The sequence below is a fragment of the Botryllus schlosseri genome, chromosome 1 (assembly GCF_051294905.1).
Source record: "Botryllus schlosseri isolate E-star chromosome 1, Bs_hap1, whole genome shotgun sequence".
NCBI lineage: Eukaryota > Metazoa > Chordata > Ascidiacea > Stolidobranchia > Styelidae > Botryllus > Botryllus schlosseri.
This window is the reverse complement of record NC_137236.1, coordinates 21076651-21101269: the sequence shown is the minus strand read 5'-3', so window position 1 is coordinate 21101269 and position 24619 is coordinate 21076651. Positions and strand designations below refer to the sequence as shown.

Below are 24619 nucleotides of genomic sequence, written 5' to 3'. Positions count from 1 at the left end.
TTCAAAACGGAATTAAGAGGGAGCACATTGATTTACTGCAAGGTAATTCGTTTATGTAAATTTTCAACATCATCTGTAAATAATGTTATGTTCATGTTATCGAGTTTCACATACAGCACCAGCGCCGAGCGGTATGAGTAGATACAGATTACCTATTTTCGATCTAGCAGCTTGATGCGCCATAAGAGCAGACCATGAAAATAAGAGCTAATGCTGTTTAATAATTTCATCTGAAGATATCATAATAGACCTAGTGTTGAAACCTCATTTGCAGATGAAGTTATGTACATCATTCTTTGCACTTGGCCTGTTTCAATTACTTGATATGGTTTGGTAGAATGTCTAATGGAAAGTGTTGTTTGTGCCCTTTTATCGGAACTGTCGATTTTCTGTCTACACATTTATTGTCACAGACAACATCCTAGTGTTATCATGTCATGCAGGATCTGTGGCATTGTGTATTCAAAATATGAAGATCTCTGTAGCCATTGTAAAAGGAGACACAAAAATATGAAGACACCGGACTTGTTTTGCTATGAAGCACCATCCTCTCTTGAGTCTTGACTATGACCTACTGCCCGAATACTCTCCGAATTCAATATATTTTGTATTAAAGTGCATTCATGATCAAATGCTTTTCAGTATTACTTCTCGAAAAAGCTGTCACAAAAGTGGAGGAATCTCAGAGAAAAGACGAAGGCATCCGGTACGTCTTCATGGAGAGCGCATGCTTTGTGTCCAGGCTCATCAGGTGATTGGGATGATTTTTATTCTTTTTTCATCATTTATAAGTTTCATGTTAGTAGTTATATAGATCGGTCTGGGTGTGCCTGGGGTTCTTATGGGCGGGGTCGCATGCTAACGCGAAACCGGGGGTGGCATGCTAACGTTTTCATCTTATGGCGGGGGTGGCATGCTAACGTTTTCGTCTTATGGCGGGGGTGGCATGCTAACGTTTTCGTCTTATGGCGGGGGTGGCATGCTAACGTTTTCGTCTTATGGCGGGGGTCGTGAGCGGCTGGAAAACCGGGGGTGGTGAGCGGCTATTGTGTCTTATGGCGGGGGTGGTGAGCGGCTCTTATTTCTTATGGCGGGGGTGGCGAGCTAACGAGAAACCGGGGGTGGCGAGCTAACGTTTTCGTCTTATGGCGGGGGTGGCGAGCTAACGTTTTCGTCTTATGGCGGGGGTGGCGAGCTAACGTTTTCGTCTTATGGCGGGGATGGCATGCTAACGTTTTCGTCTTATGGCGGGGGTCGTGAGCGGCTGGAAAACCGGGGGTGGTGAGCGGCTATTGTGTCTTATGGCGGGGGTGGTGAGCGGCTCTTATTTCTTATGGCGGGGGTGGTGAGCGGCTATTGCGTCTTATGGCGGGGGTGGCGAGCGGCTTTTGTGTCTTATGGGTGCGGTCGTGATTCGTACTTTCGGGTATAGGCTGCGGCGGTGACTCGTAATGAAAACTCGTGTTCGTGATTCGTACTTTCGGGTATAGGCGGCGGCGGCATGCTAATGTTCCAGGTATAGGCTCCGGTTGCATGATAGCGTTACAGAGATAGGGATCGGTCGCATGCTAACGTTTTCGGATATAGGTGGTGGCGGTAAGTCGTACTCTCGGGTATTTAGTCTGCCACAGAGCCGGCGCAGACGGCGATTCGAATATCAACAATAGTCGCGTTCGCAAACTAACACTTCAAAAAGATGTGAAATATTTGTAAAATCCTACGATCACTCACAAGATACCACTTCCGGCATATCGATCTATCACTCAATACACAACCAAAGTTGAATTATAATTGAATGCGTAAATTTATCACCTCGGCATCAAAATTCGAAAACAACAACTTGATGCTTTATGTTCTCACTCTAATTTCGTGATACGTGTAATAAGTGTCGAATAACAGATACACCACCGGCGAGACTTGAATACCAACAAAGTGTCACTTATTTCTATTCTAGCCGTAATCCTTTGTGAAGTTAACGCTTATTCAAAAAGGTGTGAAATATTTGCAAAACCCCGCGATCACTGACAAGATAATGTCTCGCACATAACCATCTTTCACGACTTGGTGTCATAACCATACCGATCGCTCACGCGGTGAAATTTTAGTAATCAGTTTGTCACAGAACTTGATTTCGCTGGTAAGATTTAACAAGTAACGAATAACAGACCGCCAGTGTCGGTAACTTGAATAGCGACAAATTGTCACGTATTTCCGCTCTAACCCTAATCCTCTGTGAAGTGAACGCTTATTCAAAAGGGTGTGATATAATTTTAAAATCCAACGACCACTCACCGGATAATGCTTCAGACATAGCAATCCCTCATGTCCGCTCACAAGGTAATATTTCGGTAATTAGTTTGTCCCAGAACCGTCGCAGACGGTGATTCGAAAACCAACAATTTGACACTTTCTGGTGGTCGCTATATGTTTTGACACTTCGAACAGTGGCTGACTTTAGTTGCGCGATAAGAATTATGAGAATATTCAACCAATGTATCAATTTGCCAACTCGAAATGAAACTTACTACACAAACCAAGTTGATTCGTATCTGAATGTGTTAATTCGGTACAATTCTAATTATTTTGAGAAATCTTTTCGTGATCTTTTGATTCGACCATAACCCGAATATTACTGACGCCGACTTTCAGCTACATCGAATTATTCGCACATTCCACGCCGCTGTTTTCACACTTATAGAATCAATACCAACTATAATTCTACAAGAATCAAGAATCACAAGTATGTGCATTATACAGTTATTGTCTTTATCAACATGAAATCAAACTCTTAACAAAAACACGCATCTTATCACTCGTCAACTCTATCATGAAAATCCTCGAGTCCTTATCATCAAAAATGTTATAGCGCGGCGTCGGAATCCATTCGCGAGATGTACTAAAGGTAAATCCAGATAATCCAAAATGAAATATTTGGACTTGACATAGTCCGAATTGAAATAGATTGACAAACATTACTACCAACTTTCAACCCAACCATAGTTAGAGATTATACGCATATTGATTTGAAACAAGTAATGAAACCTTACAACGCTATTCACAGTTTTCCGTTTGTCAAATAGAGTTTCAGTAATTACTATCGCTATATTTTAATGTGTTACTACACACAATCAAGTCAATCAATGAAATAGCACCTGTTGTAAATATTTCTTACTTGACAACCACTTGTGCATACCACGATCGAGTTGCGATGCGATGAGTTGAATCGGAATATTTCAAGCTACTTTGTCATATCACGATTTGAAGTAGGATTACCAGACAGACTGGGTAAACTTTCACTCCAATGCGTTTCAGATTAATTTATTCACACGATCACCATCTCGCTGTCCTCACACTTACACAATCGCGTACTGTTCCCACTCACAACTTCGGTACGACATTTCAACTTGTCACAATAACTGATTATTCACATGTTGATTTGAAACAAAAGAAGCCTTGAGCAACTTATCTGGGTATTTTTTGTTGTAATCGAGTGAACGGAAATAGTATTACACCTCGAAATTTTAACATCTTACCATACTCAAAAGAGTAAATCATGAAAACCTTGTCAAGTAAATCCGTTTGTAACTCGGCCAACCAACTATACAGAAAGAAGAAGACAAGATTACGCGAGTACATACAATCGCTACAATCTAAAATCCATAACAAGTTCGGTTGTAGTCATATACCACCAAATCATCTTTGTTCAACTGTAAAAGTCGTTACTATGCTGTAAGATAAAGTAATTACTACTCGGTAAATTTTATAAACCAAAGTAAATACTACTCGGTGTGTGGTTTGAGATTAACATATTACATTTGAGTATACGAAATTTGAATGTCCGAACACGTAGTTGAGAATTCTTACGATCAAACGCGGGTGTTATATTGAAAATTTTCACGAATTGACACATTGATTTTGACATATGAGATTTTGTAATACTCGATCATGACTTGGTTATTAAATCATGACATTATTAGATCAGGGTTGTGTAGAAGGTTATCACGACACCAACAAACTTTTCAGAAACATTGTTATTAACATTTCGATTTGTGAAACTAGATTAACATATCTGAAATGTTTTGATTGGGAAGATTAAGCCGTGTTCGTAAAAACCACGCAGCGTATTGTGGATATCAGGAAATATTTTACAAATGTAATTGTCTTCAGTAACCAAGACTAAAGATGAAACAACAATTTCCTTTGTTGAACAATAACCGGTACAATACTTTATCGTCGTAATCTGCGGTGGGAATTGAAACACGTTCACACATTATCCGCCGTCAAGATATCACACTAGACGAATTGTCATACCGCCGCCTGATTAATGCTTAATCCGTTCGAACCATTTCACGCACTTTGATCATTACAAAAGTAAATTGTGACATGTTTGTTAGATGCATCCAATTCAACTAGAAGTTTCTAGTGCCCAACACTCGTAATATCGAAAAAGTACTTGCTGCACTGTTATTTGCTAAACGTGCTTTGCATTGTTGTTCATTTATAGTATTGATTGAAATCGTTCTTGAACCCTCAAATAATAATTCCCGACATGAAACCAAGCCGCTGAAAGTCGTTACCATCACGAAGAAACAATGTGTACGATGTTTGTCAAATGTGTCCTACCTGGTCAACAGAAAACAATTTCCACTCACTCGAAATGAAACCAATGTGATGGTCTCCACTCGATATTTTGTTTGTGTCAAATACTTTGCAATGAACACATTTGCGTGGTTGAGCTTTACATCATCAAGCTGTTATTTGTAAATCAAGATTTCGGTAAACTTGTAAATGTGTCGTTTAACTAACCGACATTTAGTGATTGGGGAACATACCACTTCGAAATACTGCGTTGATCGTAATTTCCATCATCGTGGTAATCGAAGTACATTTCTTTCGAATTCATAACAATCGGCTACGACATGATAAATTTTTGACAAGTTATGCTTAGAAGATTGGTTGCATATCGCGAAAAATAATATACCACTCATATTGATACTGTTACTCCATTGATCGATATTTTCAAACGAGTAAAATTTATTACTTGAGTTTCTCCGCTTAATGTAAATGCAAACTCAGCCGTCTTTTAACATCACAAAGGCATTGATAAAAAGTAGACAATCAAACGCTACAAGTTTAACTTTTGTAGGTTGTGTATGATTACCCCACACAACTCATTTCTTACCAAAAGTAGATGGAATATATTCATGGTACACGAAAATACTCGACATTCCCATGCTACGAACCTGTACAATGATTGGTGACGCTTTCAAAACTGTTTCCATACCTCAAGACCTTTATTGTCTGAATGGATGTTCATGTATCTTAATAATCAAATAGTTCAACACAGAACTAGTACGAACAGAAACACCAGAGTTGTTTACACAAAAGTTTGTATGTGTACAGTATGCGAATACCATGTGTAAGTCCAGCACAATTGCGGTATCCACCCGAGTTTAGTTAACACAATTTACGACACCGAGGTCGCGTCATCTTTCGTAAAACAACAAACCAACCAAGCCTTCAGGATATGTCAACACCATAGCAGTAAATCAGCTACTCCAACAACAAAGTACATATGTTTTTTAGTTACGGTGCTTACATCTTACACACAAATCAATCTACTTTGCTAACGAAAAGTGCTGAGTCATCACATGATTACCCTCACAACAAAACAGCTAGAAGATATTATCATACAAAAATATTCCTAACCCTTTGCGCACCAGTGACAAATCATACAACAAACATTTTTTGTGAGTCTAATTGTTGTTCAGTGTCAAGTCTACCTGTTGAAACGTACATTAAAACAACACAGTCACAATTCAATTAAAACCACGGATCTATTTTCATTTCGTCACATACAGAAAAATAAATTTTCTTTCCCCAACACATACTTGTAACCAATCGCTTTCATTAAACACACAACTCCATAAAAGTATTTACCTTCTACAACATAGACATTCCGATGTAGTCAAGAAATTTTAAAACGGACACGACACGACTGAATGTAAGGGGATAGAAGTCTATCGCATCGATTTACATGTGGTCTTCGCTACGGTTTCAAAAAACGAATCATCTATTTTGCATTGGTCGAGACCGAGCAAGCCAGTTACATGTATTCGCGGTAATGATTTTGCTTGTCATATGCGAATGATAGGTTTGCTACTCCGACAAATCAAATCAACAAACAACAACAACAATCTTCTGACGATCATAATAGCAATTTCATTTGCCACCCCTTCGTAATTGTACACACACGAAAAGTATATTGTACAACTCGGCAGCTACGTTTAACAAGACCAATCACACTACCAGCGTTGAACACAAGACACCTACTCAAGTCAAAAATATCATACTGGTTTGGGCAACTGACGTTTACCTGTGTAAAATTATCATTTTCACTTGGCGATCTATCCTTTCCTAGAGTAACAAACCCTTATCGTTTACAAATCTATTTTTTTTCCCACAGCAAAAAACTATTTTCACTTGGAAAAATACTTTTACCTAGAGTAACTAATCATTTTCTTTTGAAAATATATTTTCTCTCTGGGTAACAAACCCTTTTCGTTTGGAAAACTATCATTTACCTGAGTACCAATACCGTTTTCACTTGGCAGTCCGTCGTTTACCTGGCTAAACATATCATTTTCACTTGGAAATCTATTTTTTCCCAGAGTAAGAAACCTTTTTCACTTGGAAATCTATTTTTTCCCTGGGTAACAAACCTTTTTCACTTGGAAATATATTTTTTCCCCGGGTAACAAACCTTTTTTCGCTCGGAAATATATTTTTCCCGGGGTTACAAACCTTTTTCACTTGGTGGTCCGTCGTTTACCTGAGTAAAAATATCATTTTCCTTTGGGGGATCTGGCGTTTACCCAGTGTAACAATACATTTTCTCTAGGTCATCTAGCTTTTCCTAGAGTAACAAAACCATTTTCATTTTGAAATCTGACAAACACACCTGACAATTTGATATTTTTGTATATTGTTACAACGGATAGCGACAAAATATACACCAAAAACAACTCCAATACATTTGTGTAATCGCATATTCACTTGTGCTGATGCAACCCATCAAAATCATCGGTTACCCACATGCAATGTGCTGTTGTACATCGACGTTTATGTTTTCGGAAAATTGGACCATAGGCTTCGATAGTTCTGTGATGTCCGGGCTCGTGCTTTGGATTTTCCAGAGTCAAAATGTCTGAATAAAACACCTCCTTGACGATGGTTGGTATGTGGATAACGGTGTTCGGAAAACGGTTGGATTTATCCAGAATCACTGTTCACGATATTTATCTGGAGTCGTTATGTGGGAGTAGTGACATCCAGTGATCGTGACTGAAAGACTGATCGCAATCATTTCGAGCACCCGTGATTCGATAGTTCACCTTGGTCAAACGCTGCAGCAGAAAACTTCGGTGTCGACAACACGACGGATATTGACCGATGTATCCAATTGGTCTGGGTGGTCTGTCCGGAGATAGGGCCATGACTATCTTGTAATGTTACAACACGATAACACCATCGAGTAAATCAGTGAACGGTGCCGAAATATCGATGTAATAGCGCGGACTCAGAGTCATTGCAATGTGGCTTATTGGTATGACATTGTTATCGGGTGTGATGACATTCGATCTACATCAAAACTACCGGCTATGATAATGTCTGTGGATCGATGTTTGTATACCAACACATTGCATGCAATGTCACACACCTCCATTTACGCGTATACTGATGTGGGCAAACAAGCGCGACGTATGTCTGGATGGTATTTTTTCGTGGAAACACAGGGTGTAACATGAATACTTTGAATATTGTTCATTGGTTTATCGATTCAGAGTTGATATCCGGATCCGGTTACATACTTTATCAAGGTTTCCGATTTCAAACTGAATGTCGAGACATACATGACCAATAATGACACAATATAGTAAACACGCGGGGGAAAACTCGACCTGGAATTGTTATCGCGATGGGTGACATAAATCCAACCGTTTTCCGAACACCGTTATCCACATACCAACCATCGTCAAGGAGGTGTTTTATTCAGACATTTTGACTCTGGAAAATCCAAAGCACGAGCCCGGACATCACAGAACTATCGAAGCCTATGGTCCAATTTTCCGAAAACATAAACGTCGATGTACAACAGCACATTGCATGTGGGTAACCGATGATTTTGATGGGTTGCATCAGCACAAGTGAATATGCGATTACACAAATGTATTGGAGTTGTTTTTGGTGTATATTTTGTCGCTATCCGTTGTAACAATATACAAAAATATCAAATTGTCAGGTGTGTTTGTCAGATTTCAAAATGAAAATGGTTTTGTTACTCTAGGAAAAGCTAGATGACCTAGAGAAAATGTATTGTTACACTGGGTAAACGCCAGATCCCCCAAAGGAAAATGATATTTTTACTCAGGTAAACGACGGACCACCAAGTGAAAAAGGTTTGTAACCCCGGGAAAAATATATTTCCGAGCGAAAAAAGGTTTGTTACCCGGGGAAAAAATATATTTCCAAGTGAAAAAGGTTTGTTACCCAGGGAAAAAATAGATTTCCAAGTGAAAAAGGTTTCTTACTCTGGGAAAAAATAGATTTCCAAGTGAAAATGACATGTTTAGCCAGGTAAACGACGGACTGCCAAGTGAAAACGGTATTGGTACTCAGGTAAATGATAGTTTTCCAAACGAAAAGGGTTTGTTACCCAGAGAGAAAATATATTTTCAAAAGAAAATGATTAGTTACTCTAGGTAAAAGTATTTTTCCAAGTGAAAATAGTTTTTTGCTGTGGGAAAAAAATAGATTTGTAAACGATAAGGGTTTGTTACTCTAGGAAAGGATAGATCGCCAAGTGAAAATGATAATTTTACACAGGTAAACGTCAGTTGCCCAAACCAGTATGATATTTTTGACTTGGGTAGGTGTCTTGTGTTCAACGCTGGTAGTGTGATTGGTCTTGTTAAACGTAGTTGCCGAGTTGTACAATATACTTTTCGTGTGTGTACAATTACGAAGGGGTGGCAAATGAAATTGCTATTATGATCGTCAGAAGATTGTTGTTGTTTGTTGATTTGATTTGTCGGAGTAGCAAACCTATCATTCGCATATGACAAGCAAAATCATTACCGCGAATACATGTAACTGGCTCGCTCGGTCTCGACCAATGCAAAATAGATGATTCGTTTTTTGAAACCGTAGCGAAGACCACATGTAAATCGATGCGATAGACTTCTATCCCCTTACATTCAGTCGTGTCGTGTCCGTTTTAATATTTCTTGACTACATCGGAATGTCTATGTTGTAGAAAGTAAATACTTTTATGGAGTTGTGTGTTTAATGAAAGCGATTGGTTACAAGTATGTGTTGGGGAAAGAAGATTTATTTTTCTGTATGTGACGAAATGAAAATAGATCCGTGGTTTTAATTGAATTGTGACTGTGTTGTTTTAATGTACGTTTCAACAGGTAGACTTGACACTGAACAACAATTAGACTCACAAAAAATGTTTGTTGTATGATTTGTCACTGGTGCGCAAAGGGTTAGGAATATTTTTGTATGATAACATCTTCTAGCTGTTTTGTTGTGAGGGTAATCATGTGATGACTCAGCACTTTTCGTTAGCAAAGTAGATTGATTTGTGTGTAAGATGTAAGCACCGTAACTAAAAAACATATGTACTTTGTTGTTGGAGTAGCTGATTTACTGCTATGGTGTTGACATATCCTGAAGGCTTGGTTGGTTTGTTGTTTTACGAAAGATGACGCGACTTCGGTGTCGTAAATTGTGTTAACTAAACTCGGGTGGATACCGCAATTGTGCTGGACTTACACATGGTATTCGCATACTGTACACATACAAACTTTTGTGTAAACAACGCTGGTGTTTCTGTTCGTACTAGTTCTGTGTTGAACTATTTGATTATTAAGATACATGAACATCCATTCACACAATAAAGGTCTTGAGGTATGGAAACAGTTTTGAAAGCGTCACCAATCATTGTACAGGTTCGTAGCATGGGAATGTCGAGTATTTTCGTGTACCATGAATATATTCCATCTACTTTTGGTAAGAAATGAGTTGTGTGGGGTAATCATACACAACCTACAAAAGTTAAACTTGTAGCGTTTGATTGTCTACTTTTTATCAATGCCTTTGTGATGTTAAAAGACGGCTGAGTTTGCATTTACATTAAGCGGAGAAACTCAAGTAATAAATTTTACTCGTTTGAAAATATCGATCAATTGAGTAACAGTATCAATATGAGTGGTATATTATTTTTCGCGATATGCAACCAATCTTCTAAGCATAACTTGTCAAAAATTTATCATGTCGTAGCCGATTGTTATGAATTCAAAAGAAATGTACTTCGATTACCACGATGATGGAAATTACGATCAACGCAGTATTTCGAAGTGGTATGTTCCCCAATCACTAAATGTCGGTTAGTTAAACGACACATTTACAAGTTTACCGAAATCTTGATTTACAAATAACAGCTTGATGATGTAAAGCTCAACCACGCAAATGTGTTCATTGCAAAGTATTTGACACAAACAAAATATCGAGTGGAGACCATCACATTGGTTTCATTTCGAGTGAGTGAAAATTGTTTTCTGTTGACCAGGTAGGACACATTTGACAAACATCGTACACATTGTTTCTTCGTGATGGTAACGACTTTCAGCGGCTTGGTTTCATGTCGGGAATTATTATTTGAGGGTTCAAGAACGATTTCAATCAATACTAGAAATGAACAACAATGCAAAACACGTTTAGCAAATAACAGTGCAGCAAGTACTTTTTCGATATTACGAGTGTTGGGCACTAGACACTTCTAGTTGAATTGGATGCATCTAACAAACATGTCACAATTTACTTTTGTAATGATCAAAGTGCGTGAAATGGTTCGAACGGATTAAGCATTAATCAGGCGGCGGTATGACAATTCGTCTAGTGTGATATCTTGCACGGCGGATAATGTGTGAACGTGTTTCAATTCCCACCGCAGATTACGACGATAAAGTACACTCTTAGCGAAAAAAGTGGTTATACACACCCCAAAAGGTGGTACACGAAAACAGAACTTACGTAACCCTGGGGTTGTATATCGTCAAAACTCACCCCAACACTTTGGGTGTCGATCTAATATCACACCCAACCTATCCAAATTGTTTGGGGTGGATTATCCTTATTACCACCCAGTGTAATTCCTGTGCTCCCCTACGAATGGCTACCTTAGCAAATCAACAGCAGATACAGCCATGATGTCATATATTTTTATTCTTTGCACTATAATAAAAAATAATAACAAGATATTGCTTGAAATAACCAAAGAACTGAGAAGAAAGAGAATAAAATCACTGATTTGATGATTTTTCCTGCCGTGTTAAAATTTGTTTTCCTAATTTCAGCTATTCAGTTGTTATTGTCAGGTTGTCTAAAAGCGTTTAACGTTAGAGCTAGGTCTATTCCAACCAGTAGCAGCCTACTTGGAGCGGATTGGAAATTTCGTCACTTCAACATGAAAAAGAACAATAACACACAAAAAATACGATATTGCAGGTATGCTTGTTGAACAATGATGATTTTTCTACGCGTTTTGATCTTGATAAGGGCCCCTAGGCATATTCTTCAAAACATATAGCCAGAAGTTCCGTTTAGATTTTGTGAAATCAACAGTGGCGCGATAAAAGATAGTCCCAGATATTGACTGTCACCTGAGAACTATATTAACAAGTATTATACCTTCTTGGTCAGTTTATTTACTTTTCGTGGTCATTCATTTCAGTGTGGAAAGTATCATGTTTTCCGATTTTATCACCATCGATTTGGCCATTTCAATGAAGTTGACTCATTGCTATATTAACAGTGTCGCATCGTTTTTATATATCAAATGGCGATGTCTCTATCCTAACTCTATGGCAGAGATCCTTGTAAATATGTAAGCGCATGGAGAAATCATCATTGTCCAATGGGCATAGCTGAAACACAATTTTTTGTGATGTAAAATTGACGAAATTTGTCATCGTAAACAGAACTGTTATTTCCAAAATTGATATCTAGTTTGACTCGGCTTCTACTTGTAGGAATTGAGCTGAATTTGGCCTGCAATATATTTCTTTGCCAAGCAACCAGATAATTTAACAACTGAATCACTGACATTTGACAAGAAAAGATTTCTCAACACCTCTACATGCTCATTGCTCATGCAATATTTAGTAATTTTATGGCCCGAATAGGCATCTTGATAGATGGCAGTTTGATCACATAGCTACACACGAAGCACATATATGCTGCATTCAAGTATGAAAAACATATGTCAAATATCCAATACACTGATATCAGCACTGCTAAAGCTTCCTCCATATTTTCGCATGACACTCGAGCCCCATCAAATAGCAGGAATGTTGCTTCATCATCAATGAGGATGGTCGGATATGGACTTTTCGGAGCATCCTGAAATCGAATTGAATATTAAAACCCAACTAGGAGCCAGATACACTGTGATTTTGAATAATGACACCGTGACACACTTGCCTAATCGACATACTTGAACATTGTGTGTGACTGACCAATTCAGTAGTTTTTAACGGATTTTTTTTTGTTATGGGAGTAGTGTAATCTTCTTTGTAAGGGAGTAGTGTAATCTTCTTTGTAAACTACTTTCTACTTTTCAAAATCCAAATTGCAAAAGTAAATGGTTTATCCAAAATGCAGTGGGAGTAGTAATTGAAGTAGTTGGAACACATGACCAGTGGTTAGTATTTACGGTGAGCACAACTATAATAAATAAACAAAGAATCGGTCACCGTAAATACTATTTTATTCGAATCCAAATTTTTCGATGGTTATAACTCCGCTTCCACTGGTTGGAATTGAACCAAATTTGGTGAGCGTCGTTTCTATAGACAGCCTAACACTTTTATGGGGTGAACAGAAAATTTTCAAATTTTTTATTGTTTATTTTTATATACTAAATAGAAACTTTCTTCTCCTGTAGCAAAGCGGTTACTGGTTGGAATTGAACCAAATTTTGTGCGTAGGCCTAAATTAGGTAACCTAACAATTTTATCAAGTAGCCGGTACGATTTAAGAAAAAAAGTCATTTTTGAAGAGCCCTAATGACCACTTTAGTAAGTACTGGAAGTAGGTGAAATCTAATTGAGTACTCCGATAAAGCAGTAATATTTGAGATATTCATAGCATCTCAAAACCCGACGTGTTAGAACAAAAATAACGCCAGATTCGGATTCAGCGCTCCAAAATTAGGTACAATTGACACAATGAAATCCTGGCGCAAAAATCGTGTAGAGCAGTGTTATCATCCACAGATGATCAGTAGGTAATAATTTTTACTTTTTCCAAATACTCAGGTAGGTGCTGCTTCGTTTCCGTGCGTACTCGAAAGGTTATTGTTTCAGATTAGTTCCACTTCTCACATACTTTTAATGCAAAGTGATATCTTTTTGGTGACATTTTTATCACTTTTTACCAGCGAAATTGTCACACTACCAGACAAAATCGTCACTGCATCACAATAAATTAATGAACATATTTTTATGTAGGATTATGAAAGTACAGAACTTCAATATTACAGCAAACAATATGTCCATCCTGCCATATCTATTCTACTCAAAGCTTTTCAACTGACTGTCATCAGGCGCAAACGTCAGTAAATGCGATCAAACACATTTGAAATGCAGAAAGACATAAGTCATTGTGGAGTAATAATGACAAGGCAATATATATTTCGAATTTCATTGATCGCTGTGGTGTATTACGTCGGTGCAATCACGTCTAATAATCATTTTCCATGTCTACTAATTGGTGCCTTTACGTTGCTTATAAGTGCTCATAGTTTTCCGTTTGGTGGCTTATTTTGTTATGTGAATAAAGACACAACATTGGCGACGAGGATGGGATCACGACACTCCTGCGGCCGGAAGCCGAGGATACGGGAAAGTGCCCGAGTTCAACTTGGGTGAAGACGAGTGGGACGAGTATGTCGAACGCTTGGAGCTTTACTTTGAAGCGAATGGTATTGCCGACGAAGGAAAAATGAAAGCTGTCTTGCTAACGGTATGTGGGGCGAAAGCATATAGTCTCGTTCGAAATCTCTCGACACCAGAAAAACCGAAAGATAAGAGTTACCGACAAATAGTTAAATTGCTCGGGGATCATCTAACGCCGAAGCCGTTGTTAGTGGCAGAGCGGTATAAATTTAATCTACGGGTCCAAGACGAGGGTGAACCTGTCAATGCCTTCGTCGCGGCACTGAAGAAATTGTCGGAACATTGCGAATTCGGGGCATTCTTAACTCAGGCCATTCGAGATCGGCTCATCTGCGGTCTGCGATCGAGACCTATCCAGGAGCGCTTACTGTTGGAGAATGATTTGAGTTTAGAAGACGCTGTTAAAAAGGCTATCGCAATGGAAGCAGCGGGGAGACAACTTTTCGATACTGGTAGTTACAGCACCGCGATGGTACGAAGGGAACAACGGGTGACTCGAGAATACCAGGAATGCAAGCGCTGCGGGAAATCTAACCATGGAGAAGACCATTGTATCTTCCGCACAGCGCTGTGTCATGCGTGCAGACGGGTCGGACACATAAGAAAGATGTGCCCCGGAAAAAGTACAAGGCGCAAGAGTAAGACCGCATGCAAGACTAACTGTTTGAGCGGATCGACGGATAAGCAATCAACTGATGTTGCTGGTAATGCAGACGACTGCGGTTCCGAGTCCTCGACAGACGACAGTGTGAGTATCTTGATGAATATCAACTTCGTAGAAGGGAAAGATGAGATTCGCGTAGATATTGGCATTGACGGTATTATCATTTCTATGATATTCGATACAGGTGCTGCAGTATCCGTAATTTCGAAGTATTTACTGTGGGAGAAATTTCCTCTTGCGACGCTGGAGCCATGCAACATTAAATTGAAGGCCTACAGTGGCGAAATTCTGCCGGTATTGGGTAAAACCTTGGTGATGGTGAGCTATCAGGGACATGATTGTAAATTGCCTTTGATTGTTTTGGATATGGAAGCTCCGCCGTTGTTCGGTAGGAACTGGATGCGTAAAATACAAATTAATTTGCCAAAATTAATCGGAATGGTCTCGGATAGCGGTCAGAGTGAGAATTCGAGAGATTGTCTAAGCAGGCTATTGGGGGATACCAGCATCTTTGAAACGCAACTAGGGAAAGTTGTCGGCTTTAAAGCACGGCTCAACATGAAGCCCAACGCCGTTCCGAAATTTTACAAAGCGCGTAAAGTGCCATACGCTTTACTTGATAAAGTGGAAACAGAAATCCGTAGGTTATTGGATATTGGAGTGTTGGAAAAGGTTGAGCACTCCGACTGGGCGAGTCCAATTGTGCCTGTGCTAAAGGCGTCCGGGGAAGTTCGTATTTGTGGCGACTTCAAAGTTACGATTAATCCGCAGTTGGATATACCCGAATATCCATTACCGACCCCCGACGACTTGCTAGCGCTTCTTAACGGAAGGAAAAGTTCGTATTTTAGCAAGATCGATTTATCACAAGCGTACACGCAAGTGGAGCTTGATGACGACTCGCGTAAGTACGTGGTGATTAACACCCATCTTGGATTGTTCAGATACACCCGACTTCCGTTTGGAGTGGCATCAGCGCCGGCGATTTTTCAGCAACTGATGGATCAGGTACTACAAGGACTGAATGTACCGTGTTTGCTAGACGACATCTTAATCACCGGATCTTCGGAGAAGGAAAATCTTGAGCTGCTATCAACTGTATGTAATCGTTTGGATAAATATGGTTTGAAAGCTAAAAAGTCCAAGTGTTGTTTCCTGGAAGAGTCCCTGGAATATTTAGGCTATGTGATTGACAAGAATGGCATACGACCGAGCAACTCAAATTTGCAATCAGTGACTTCTGCTTGCCGCCCAGACAACGTGAGTGTACTGCGGTCTTTTCTCGGGATGGTAAATGTCCATAGAAAATTCATACCGAACCTATCCAGTCTGTTGCAACCGTTAACGAACTTGCTAAGAAAGGACGTGAAGTGGAAGTGGGATGATGCTTGTGAAAAGGCCTTCGGAGCGTTGAAAAATTGGCTCACCTCCGAGTTGGTATTGGCTCACTATGACCCTAATAAGCCGATTACCCTGTCAGTAGACGCGTCCCCTGATGGTTTAGGAGCAGTAATCATGCAACCCGATGGAGAACGTGAGCGCCCAATCGCGTACGCCTCACGTACATTGTCACCAGCCGAGAAAAACTATTCTCACATCGAGAAAGAAGCTCTGGCTATAATATTCGGGTTACAGAGATTTCATCACTACTTGTTCGCGAGGAAGTTTACCCTGTTTACGGACCACAAACCCTTGACGATGATTCTAGGTCCAAAGACTGGTATACCCGTGCTAGCCGTATCCAGGTTGCAACGTTGGGCAATCAAACTCGCGTGTTATAATTACGAAATTCGTTACAAACCGGGTAAGCAGAATGTTACTGCGGACTGGCTTTCGAGAAGTCCCTCGATTGCATCAGCCGATGTGGATCCATCAACACAGGAAGCCAACGAGATAAATGCAATACAGGTAGACAATCTGCCAATAACGGCGAAAAAGATTGGCCTTGCGACGCGCCGGGACTCGCTTTTATCTCGTGTTCATTACTATGTGATTAACGGATGGCCTGCTGGCGGCTTATCTCCAGAATATCAACCGTTCTATTTTCGCAGGAACGAACTGACAGTCGAGCAGGACTGCTTACTTTGGGGAATCAGAGTAGTTATCCCAGCGCGATATCAACGACAGATCCTTGATTTATTGCATGAACACCATCCTGGGATCGTAAGGATGAAGATAACAGCCAGAATGCATGTGTGGTGGCCCAATCTCGACGGTAACATCGAACAGAAGGTTAGAGATTGTGCTATCTGCAGACAATGTGAAAGCAGAAGGCCAGAAATTTTGAATCCTTGGGTCTGGCCAACTCGTGCATGGCAGCGAGTACACGTGGATTTTGCCGGACCTCGTATGGGGAAGTACTTCCTGGTACTAGTGGATGCTCGGACGAAATGGCCGGAAGTGCATCAGATGAGTTCAATTACTGCTGAAAATACGATTTCCGTACTTGGTAAGATTTTCTCAACGCATGGCCTGCCGGATGAGCTAGTAAGTGATAACGGACCACCTTTCACGTCTAAACAGTTCGAGTTGTTTTTGACTCAGAATGGTGTTAAGCACATTAGAACTGCTCCCTTTAGTCCCAAAACCAACGGTTCTGCGGAACGATTTGTTCGTGTTTTAAAGGAATTTTTAAAGAAGGAAGCGAACAGAGGAACGGATATCAAGAGGAGGCTACAGTCGATGTTGCTGCACTACCGAACGACTCCGCATTCAACAACAAAGATATCTCCTGCTAGAGCGATGTTCGGACGGGAGCTGCGGACACGGTTGCATTTAGTGCACCCACAATTGGAGTCCACGTTGCAGAAGGATCATCCAGCTTGCAAACCGACCGAACTTCTTAAGTCTCGTCAGCAGCAAGTGGGCGATCCGGTTATGGTCAAGGATTATCGACAGCGCCCCTCAGTCTGGGCAAGAGGAGTTGTTATCAAGAAGCTGGGTCCTGCAACGTATCGCGTACAAGTTGGTGACCTACTCTGGAAGCGACATATTGACCAAATCCGAGATCTGTCAGCGTCACGGTTTTGCGACCAGGAAGATGAAGAGATCGTCGATCCAGTCGTATTACCGAGCATGACACCAACACCAGATCGTCGTCTCGCAAGTCCTCGTCTTCCATCCAGTCCAACACCAGTGGAAACAGAAAATATACCTATACCTGTATTCAGTCCAAGCAACGCTAATGTAGCGGACGTTGACAATGAACTATTGACACCTGAGCGCCAAAACACTGAACATACTGCGCCGCCTGTGCGACAAAACACTGAAAATACAGTGCCACCTTTGCGTCCTCCGTCACAAAGAATACGACGACGACCTAGACGCTTGATCGAGGAAATATAGTATCAGTTGGGGAGGAGATGTGGTGTATTACGTCGGTGCAATCACGTCTAATAATCATTTTCCATGTCTACTAATTGGTGCCTTTACGTTGCTTATAAGTGCTCATAGTTTTCCGTTTGGTGGCTTATTTTGTTATGTGAATAAAGACACAACAATCGCATTCACTGACGATCGTTGTCAGTCAAAAAGTTTAGAGTGGAAAAAATTTAGCAATATGAACATATTGTTCACTGGAATATATTTTTGCAAATCATATTAATTGACAGTGAAGGTAGTCATTGTGGGCCAGTTGCGAATAAGAATCCTGCGAAATAGGAAGTAGCTCGCCCTTGAGTCTGTGACGTCTTGACAAAAAACCTATTATTATCATTGAATCCATCGAACTACTTGAGTAGCTTTCAAAACTTCTCTTCTCTACTTCTACTTGACGCAGCTCGTTAATGCAGTGGAAATCGCTACTTTTGCATAAAATTGCATTGTAAGCCTACAATGACCACCTTAAAATTTTTCTCGTGAATAGAGAAAAATCAACTCTGGTAAGTTTAGCAGAAAGTCTAACTTCCACAGATGAGTCAATCAAGTCAAGCAGGGTTTATTTGAAGCACCACATTTGCAAGCCAAAATTCCGGTACACACAGGGCGCGGTAAGCGGTCAGCATCAGACTGATCAAGTAAAACGCTGGAAATATCTGAAAATTCACACGGGAAAAGCCCAGCAGCTTCACGATAGATGGATATTACGGGTATTTCTAGAAAACACACCAGACATGATTCTGACAAAATATGCCAGACAAAAGGCGACATGCGGTATAGCAGAAGTTGAATGAATTTGGGCGAATGGCCAATTCAGATCAGACACTTTTGGAGAAAGAAGCGGCATGGCGCGTTTCGGCCGTGGCCACTAGGGCTGGCCAAATTCGAGTACATGGGTGATTCGAATCTGAATCATGTATTATGCTTCGAGTCGAATAATCGAGAATCCCTGATCATTACACCATAACAGCATGTAAGATGTGCAATTTCAAATATGTACCGTTCATGCCGCAACAAAGGATATAATGCCCGTTATCTATCACATTTAAGATACTTTGGTATTTTTTCGACCATACCGATTACCGACTTCGGAAATGTGTTATGTACAATACGACCTAGATTTTGTACTATGTTTCGTATGTTGAAATAGACCAATTCAGGTATCAAGGCTTCCAGAGTGGAAAATTGTACGGTACCAAAATTACAATGTTTGCTGATAGATCAACTCAACATGCAGTGACGAATAGCGTACAATTTCAGTACTTGAAAAAATTATATTTTTCTGCTCGACTCGTTTCATTAAAATTAATACTCGCTTCAGATTCGATTACTTGAATCATTCTGCCAAGCCCTAGTTGCCGGATCTGATTAAGTAACATTTGACGCAAAAACACGTATTTTGCTGCTAAACGTGCCCTGTGTGTCTCTTATAATAAGGAATTCCTTCCACAAATAATTTTGATGGTCCATCATCAGAATTCCAAAAAATGATCATAAATACCTCAAAAATGATAAATTGTGTCCCCTGAAGTATTCGTACCATTCCAAAGAGCCATCCGACACGTTCTTTAGCTGAAAAATGATGTAGCAATTAGTGAAAAATTGAGCGTCTTACCTATCATGACCTTATAACCGTACACTAATCCGATGGGCAAAGACACCATGGTGCTGAGAACAAATATGTTGCATGCCTGTATCGTTTGCCATTTCGTCTATATCAGGAATATAATGTTAAGGGTCAGTGGCATGCCTTCCAAACTTCCCCTGGTTGCGCCACCGGGAATAGGCATATTATTGCTTGGCCAGAGAAGTAAGTTAGGGAGCAATTGTTGTGACTGTGAGGTAATATAGTAGCCTATATACTGCTTCTGAAGTGTGAGATGACACCCATGCTCTTCGGTTATTATGATTTCTGGTTATTCTATGAGATAGGCCAACAGTCACATTTGATCGAAGTGTCAGTCATTGAGGTTGTCCATTTAAGAATGGGATATTGAGAAATTGAAGAAATAAAAATTTATTTTGTATTAAATTACCGGTCTGTAAAGAGTCGGAAAGTCAGAAAACCGGGCGATATAAATAGTATACTGATCCTCGAAATAGCAGCACTAATTCGAGCTCACTGCATAATTCCCTGTAAAGACTGGTATTTATTGTTCGAAAATAATGATCGAAACGAGAGGTAACGCACAGACGGGCCAAGCCTCGCCATTGATAACGCAATTTATCGTAAGTAGCTTAGAATTTATTATAGCTGATAATAATCGAATGTGACTGTCACACTGATTTCAAAAATCTAAATACTTATCGAATTTTCAATTCTCAAAGTATTCGGCTGCAACATAACGTTGCGCCTATATTTTATCACCGGTACTACACAGAGCTATACTTAGCAATTAAGAATGTGAATAGTTATGACGTTGTTGTTAATTTGAGTTTGTAATATTGTCACATCCACAACAGTTCATTTGCACCATGGATCAGAAAGGTAATGCGTATTTGAAAACTGCGTTTTGAAATGGGAGTAGACATGTCTGCCATTATGCTCTTTGATTAATCAACGTATTTCACAATTCAAGATTTCGAGTCGGGTACATAGAATTTGCGAGTGAAGTTGGCTGCCGGCGTGACAGTAAATCAGGGTTGTAAGCTAGTCACATCGCTCCGAGTCACAAGTAAATCTCACTTTTATAGTTTTGACTCTAGTCAAGTCGACTAAGTTTCAATTCACCCCCGAGTCGATACCTAAGTGTTGGGGGTTTACCTAGGCTCCTCCTCGCCACCTCATCCGTGTCAGCGGTGTCTTACAAAAGCCTAGAGGTGGGCCGTGCTATAAGTCGGCAGTTACGGAAAATAAGAAGAATATCGGCCTGGTGTAAATGACCATAGTAGTCGACAAACACCATGAATACCCCAAAACAAACAAACAAACAAACAACCCCCGAGTCAAGTCCGAGTCCAAGTCAGGGATCAGAGGGTCGAGTCCGAGTCATTGTATTATGACTCGAGTCCAAGTCATTGTGTCGACTGCTCAGTTTCCAGTTAGTCTTGTTAAACCCACTTTTCAAAGCTCTGTTTGGTAATATCGAATGGTTCGCATTTATAATACAGGCCTACTAATTTTCTTCACTTTTAGCAGTTTCTGGTCACATTTTCAAGTACCAGTACCGATAGACGAAATCCCAAGAGTGTGGTTAATTTACTTCTCTTCGAAATTACAAGGAAATGTCGGTCTTAGCCGTCTGAGTCTCGAGTCATGCGCAATGACTCGAGTCCAAGTTGAGTCAATACACAGAATGACTCGAGTCGAGTCATTTCCACTCGAGCCACGATTTTCTGATGACTCAACTTGACTCGAGTCATTTTCTCTAAATTTTAGCAGAAAATCGCGACTCAAGTCGAGTCATGACTAGAGTCATTACAACCCTGCAGTAAATTAAATTTGATGATTTTGAAAAGAGGAGGTCCGAGCCCCAACACCTGAGGGCGGCATTATCTTCACGTCTCAAAGACATGTTTCTACTGCCACGAGAATAATAATTATTCTGGCCCTGATAAAAATTTACCAACTACTCGCTGCAATAATGATCAGTTCAGTACAACAATAAATATTTGGCGAAGAGCCATATCTTATACCCAAAAGAGCCATATATGGCTCGCGAGCCATAGGTTCCAAACCACTGTGCTACAGCATGAATTAATCACCATGACCTGCTATTTATTGTATATTCAGAGATCACCAACATACATATTATTCTGTCAGTTCAAGGTCGTAGCCATAAAACCACTGAAATTAGATTGTAAAAATCAAGTTGGTGATAAAGAGCTCATGCATGTGATTAATTAAGAAATCCCTTACCTACTAGAAGTCTGATTTCATCAGGCACATTTTGCCACTTGCTGATCACCAGTCGCTGAACTTTGTCCATATTGCTGGATTGCGTGAAGGAACGCAATTTTTCCAATATGTCAATGCCCAGCAGTAATTTCATCTCAGTGAGTATCTAGGAAAAATTCATGCCATTTCAAATAGGCTATTTAGTGACTCTGGTAATTATCGAAATGTTCATGTAAAGAGATTAGTCTGGATTTTTTTGAAAAGTAGCTGAATAATTTCTCGGTAGCTATTACTGATCAACCTCTCTTGAAGTCGTACTAGATAAACTTAACCACAACTTCACCATCAAAGTGATTCTAGCAATTGCGCACATTTTAGTCCGAACAAGGCAATCAGTCAAAACACTTTCTCCTTGATTTGGTCTGGAATCAAGTCACTACCTTCGAGTAATGAGTCATTTACATTTCGACTAGTAAAGTCAAGTCAAGTCAATCGTTTTTCAGATGAGACTCGAATCGCGTCAAGTCAAGTCAGGATTCAAGTCAAATTGAATTTTCGAAGTACGAGTGATGATGCAAAGTCATTACATTTTTCGAACTGGGTGAAAGACAGATTAATTGGCCATTTATCTTGCATCAAAACGAATATGAAGTTGAATAAACATGCGAAAAGGTGTTGTATCGCTCACAAACACGTAGAACTGCTAATAAAATATGTGAGTAGCTGTTCAGCTACATGCTACAGTTTGTTATCATAGCTAAAAGTGAGGATCGAATACGAAGCCTCGAGAAGTTGAAACAAATTGATATGGTACAACACACTACTTTGATTTAAATCGTAGGGTTGGAACGTTGTTATTAGATTAACCTACTAGCGGTCCGGTACTACTACGACAACACATGCTGTGATCTTTTCGTTTGCGGTCAATTTATTCGTGATGTACCAATGGGAGGATCAGTAAATCGTAAAATCAGTGAATGACTGGTTGCTCTCATTCTGACACTGGTGTATTGCGAACAAACCGGAACCACATAAGATAGAGTGATTTAATCGACACCGTTCACTTAATGACTTGAAATTGACCAACAGATTTTGCTCCAGGTTACGAGTCAATCCACACTTCTGAAGCGCCGAGTCAAGTCAATCCAGGGTTGTAATGACTCGATTCCGAATCGTGTCACGATTTTCTGATAACTTGATAACTCAAGTAATTTTCTTAAAATAAGCAAATAAGTCGACTTGTGTATTGACTCGGGTCATTGCGCACGACTCGAACCAAGTCATTTGGCCAAGACCAATATTTCATTGTAATTGCAGAGAATAATAAAGTAATCAAACTATTGGGAATTCGTGTATAGGTACCGGCACTTGAAAATATGACCAGAGACTGATAAAAGTATATCATACATGCAAACCACCGATATAACCAAATAGCATTATAAAAAGTGGGTTTAGCAATACTTTAACTGGAACCTGAGCAGTCAGAACGATAGCTTGGACTCGGATTCGAACTGGAGTCAGAATACCTTGACTCGGACTCAACCTCGCTGACTTGAACTCGCACTAGACTCGGCGTTGAATTGAAAATGACTCGACTTGACTCGAGTCAAAACTACAAAAGTGGGATTTACTTGTGACTCAGAGCCTTGTGACATGGTTAGAACCATGATGAGTCAAGCCAAGTCATTTTAGAAAAGTGACTCTAGTCAACTCAAAAGTAATACGAGAAAGTCAAGTCATGACTCGATTTATCAATCTCTGGATCACAGTAGGGCTTCTGCTTACCTGATGGTAAAACATATAGGACAACCAGCACTGCTGCTAAAACTATCGCTCTCTATATCAAATAAACGTGAACATCACATACCCATTTTGCTTCAGTAAGAACAGGAAATTCGTTAATGACTTCTTGAGTCATTTTTCCTTCGAGTATCTTTTGTCTGCGGTATAAGAATGTTTTAATCATTCTATCTTCAATCACGGAGAAAGCCGGTTTGGTCTTTTTTGCTTCGATTTGTATCGTCTTAATATGCATTGCAATGCTGAATTCATCTTCCATACTTTCAACCAACTTTGGGTCATACTGAGTTAAACAATAACTTGATAATCATATTGTATAATAATATTTGTATAATCATAATTCACCTGTGATACTCTTGGTGTCTTACAATGTTCCAATCTATCAGGTTCCAATCTTCTTTTATTATTTTTTGAATGCCCATATTTATTTCGCATGACTTGTTGTGTTGATGATGCCTTGATACGCCTTCTCAAATCTTTGAATCTATCGCGGAGGAATGATCGCCAAGATCGCTGTTTTACAATTAAATAATTAATTTCAAAGCTTTCTACAAGAGAACGAACAGAAAATTGTTTGGTCCATTCCACAAAATATACATGAATGCAAACCTGAGGAAAGTCCACACCAGGGAAGTAAGGCAGTAAGCGAGACATAACAAACTAAACATTATTTTAAAATCAGCACACTTACATAAGTTTCTCCCCGATAGTTATCTTCATCTCTTAGGACAGGTTACGCATTTACGAGTTTTTTACATAGATTGACATATCCATGTGACCCCGGATATCTGAAACAATTAATATAGTACAAAAGAAGCAGGATTCCAGGATGGGAACTTACAAAGTGTATTCTTTTAGCTTGTTGAACAAGACTGTGACGATTTCTTTTCTGATATGCGGAGAGAGGGTACGGGT

General features: G+C 39.8%; 2 protein-coding genes across 2 annotated transcripts in view; one reads left to right on the top strand and one right to left on the bottom strand.

The window, feature by feature from the left end:
• Positions 1–24619, top strand: part of LOC145445039 (uncharacterized) — a 53648-nt gene continuing 29029 nt past the window's right edge. Inside the window, exons 1-2 of the mRNA XM_080323136.1 lie at positions 1–42; positions 643–751. The gene's annotated coding sequence lies outside the window, so the exon portion shown is untranslated. The remainder of the gene's footprint in view (positions 43–642; positions 752–24619) is intronic.
• Positions 11273–24356, bottom strand: LOC145444846 (uncharacterized). Its single transcript, XM_080322881.1, has 5 exons — positions 24050–24356; positions 23772–23987; positions 21926–22070; positions 19568–19638; positions 11273–12468 (listed from the first exon to the last, which is right to left on the bottom strand). The coding sequence occupies exons 1-5, from the start codon at positions 24137–24139 to the stop codon at positions 12217–12219; spliced, it is 774 nt and encodes a 257-aa protein (XP_080179007.1). The 5' UTR covers positions 24140–24356; the 3' UTR covers positions 11273–12216.